The 2719-nt window shown below is 52.9% G+C and overlaps 1 protein-coding gene across 1 annotated transcript; it reads right to left on the minus strand.

The window, feature by feature from the left end:
• Window positions 1-336: 336 nt before the first annotated feature.
• Window positions 337-1370, minus strand: LOC122544204 (deoxyuridine 5'-triphosphate nucleotidohydrolase-like). Its single transcript, XM_043683259.1, has one exon. It carries the CDS (start codon window positions 1263-1265, stop codon window positions 660-662), a length of 606 nt encoding a protein of 201 aa, XP_043539194.1. The 5' UTR covers window positions 1266-1370; the 3' UTR covers window positions 337-659.
• Window positions 1371-2719: the final 1349 nt, after the last annotated feature.

The raw sequence follows: 2719 nt of genomic DNA on the forward strand, positions 1-2719 counted from the left end.
TGTGCAGTACCGCCCGGGCCATCTGTTGACAAGCTGACATAATAGGGGCCAACTGTGTTCGATGCGACCGCACACCCCCCGTGGCACCCCTCTTCGGTGCTGGCCCGCCCCGCGTGGGGTTTAATAACGCCTCAGACGGGGCGTTCGTCGAGGGCAGTACCATTATTAACCACATGAATCGATGACGATCCCGAATATCGGTGGCATTGCGCAGCCACAGATCTTCCCCCCGAGCTGTGACGCTCCAATGAGTCCCCGTTGTCCCGCATGTCTGGGTGCGTCGGTCCCACAAACACGTCTTGACTTGGGCACTTACCACCAGGTTGCAAGTAGGCGGTATGAACGATATGTCATATTTTTCCCCATCCCGGCGCATGTAGCACTGTGCACACGTGTACAATTGACAGTCGCTGGTGAGAGTCAGAACAACGCACTGCTGACCGGGTTCACATGTAAAGTCGTCCTGCGCCCGTCGCTGGCTACTGGCCTCCCACAGCACCTCATGGCGGGCGACCGGTACCAGCGTCCAGGCCGTGATACCGATGCCCTGGAGTGGCCATCCGATCGCGAACATCGCCAATAGGAGTCGCAATCCCCATGACCACCCCATGTTCAAGGCGGAGGGTCAGCCTGCGGGTGCATAGCAATTACAACATTATTTAGGTCTCACGTAAGTAGCACTGGTCCGCCGGGACGTTTGCCCAGGTCGGGTCCCCGGGGTACATAATGGTGACCAGACTGTCCTTCCCCTGTGCTATGATTTCGGCCGGCCTGGGGGGGCCGGTCGTCTGGCGCACCCATACCTTGGCCCCCTTAGTGTCAGTAGACCCAAATCCCCCCGTCCCACGCCCAGTAACCGTAACGGGAGCCCCCGTCTCTTCCACCGTTGTAAGGTTACATGGCTTAATGACCAATTGCGCTATTCTGTCCCCCTTCTGTATCACGTAAGGTTCAGCGGTGATGTTGACCAGGATCACCCCCAACTCCCCTTGGTAGTCTGCGTCAATTACGCCTGCCATCACATCAATCCCCTTTAGTGACAGTCCCGACCGCGGGAGGATATGCCCATAGGTTCCAGGGGGACAAATCAACCCTAACCCGGTCTTAATCACCGTAGGTTTCTGTTGGATCAAAGTCTGGGCAGTTAGTGCTCGTAGGTCCAGTCCAGCCGAAGCCGGCGTGGCCCTTACGGGAATATCAGCTTCCTCAGCGAACTTCCACATTTTAATAGGCTGAGTCTTTGGGGTATCACATACTCGTATCATCCTATTCAAGGGTGTTACCCCATTTCCTAATGGGCGGTTATTAATTTGTTTCACCACCCGAATTAGTTGCTTCCTCCAACCCGTTAAGTCATTGCAACCTCCTGCTTTTCGTAGTGAGGACTTCAGAAGCCCATTAATTCGTTCTATAAGTCCCGCAGCTTATGGGTGATAGGGTACATGATAAACCCATTCCACGTGATTATCGTGACACCACTGCTTTACCGCCCCTCCTGTGAAATGGGAGCCATTGTCACTCGGGACCTGTATGGGCAATCCATAAAATTGTTCAATCAAATCTAAACATCGCAAGGTAGCCTGTTGATTGTTGTGACGACAGGGATGGGCTACCAAAACCCCAGACATAGTGTCCACAGCTGTACATATGTGGTTACATCCTTGTGAGGAGGGTAAGGGACCCACAAAGTCCATTTGCCAGCTCTGTCCCGGACCATCCCCCCGATGGATATGTCCCATCATGTGTTGGGGCACTCCCTGCCGCTGATGTTGACACTGCTCACACTGGTTTACTGCAGTCTTAACATCATCTACCATAAGATCTATTCCTCAGTCTCGAGCCCAGTGCAAGGTTCCTTGCACTCCCCAGTGCCCAGCCTTAAGGTGTGCCCATCTAGCTAGGCCCACTGAGGTGCCCCTTTGCACCATCATGGTTCGGACGATACCATCCACATATCGGTTATGTAGAGCTTCCACATCATTTCGAGATGTATGGGCATCCACGTGGGTGATGTATATGACCAGGTATCGAGCTTTCTCCCATATATCTTCCCATAACTGTTTACCCCATACTTCCCTATTCTGGATCATCCACTGATTGGCCTGCCAAGTTGGCATCCATTGTGTCATGCCGTTAACCACTGACCACGAGTCAGAGAACAAACAAACTCCCATGACCCCTGCTTGCATGACTACCATATGCACTGCCTTTAATTCTGCCCACTGACTACTTTTTCCCTCCCCTAATTCTTCTAGGGTAGTGCCTTGTTTTGGGTTAAAGGCGGCAGCTTTCCATCTACGCTGTCCCGCTTTCCATTGGGCTGACCCATCTACGAACCAAGCCGTGGCTTGTTCATCCAGGGTCAGTTCATCATACCGTTTTCCCATCTTAACGGGTGATTCCTTGTATTCAATCACCTCAAACCGCTTTTCCCCTTCCTCAGGGGCCTCCGCCACTTGCTCATGTAGGACTGACACTCCCTTCTGTCCAGTCCGCACTCTCTCCGACACATACCATTTCCATTTAATGATGCTGCTCTCTTGGGCAGTTCCTATTCGGTGGGTAGTGGGGTCACTAAGTACCCACGGAAGAATAGGGATAGCTGTTCTCATGATCACTTCATGTCCAATGGTCAGGGCTCCGGTTTCCACCAAGCCCCAGTAGCATGCTAATAACTGTTTCTCAAAGGGGGTATACCGTTCCCCTGCCAGGGGTAATT

The sequence above is a fragment of the Chiloscyllium plagiosum genome, chromosome 47, assembly GCF_004010195.1.
Source record: "Chiloscyllium plagiosum isolate BGI_BamShark_2017 chromosome 47, ASM401019v2, whole genome shotgun sequence".
Classification (NCBI taxonomy): Eukaryota; Metazoa; Chordata; class Chondrichthyes; order Orectolobiformes; family Hemiscylliidae; genus Chiloscyllium; species Chiloscyllium plagiosum.

Excerpts from the sequence above, each read along its gene's own strand:
- LOC122544204 (XM_043683259.1), bottom strand. The coding sequence starts at position 1,265 with ATGATACGAGTATGTGATACCCCAAAGACTCAGCCTATTAAAATGTGG.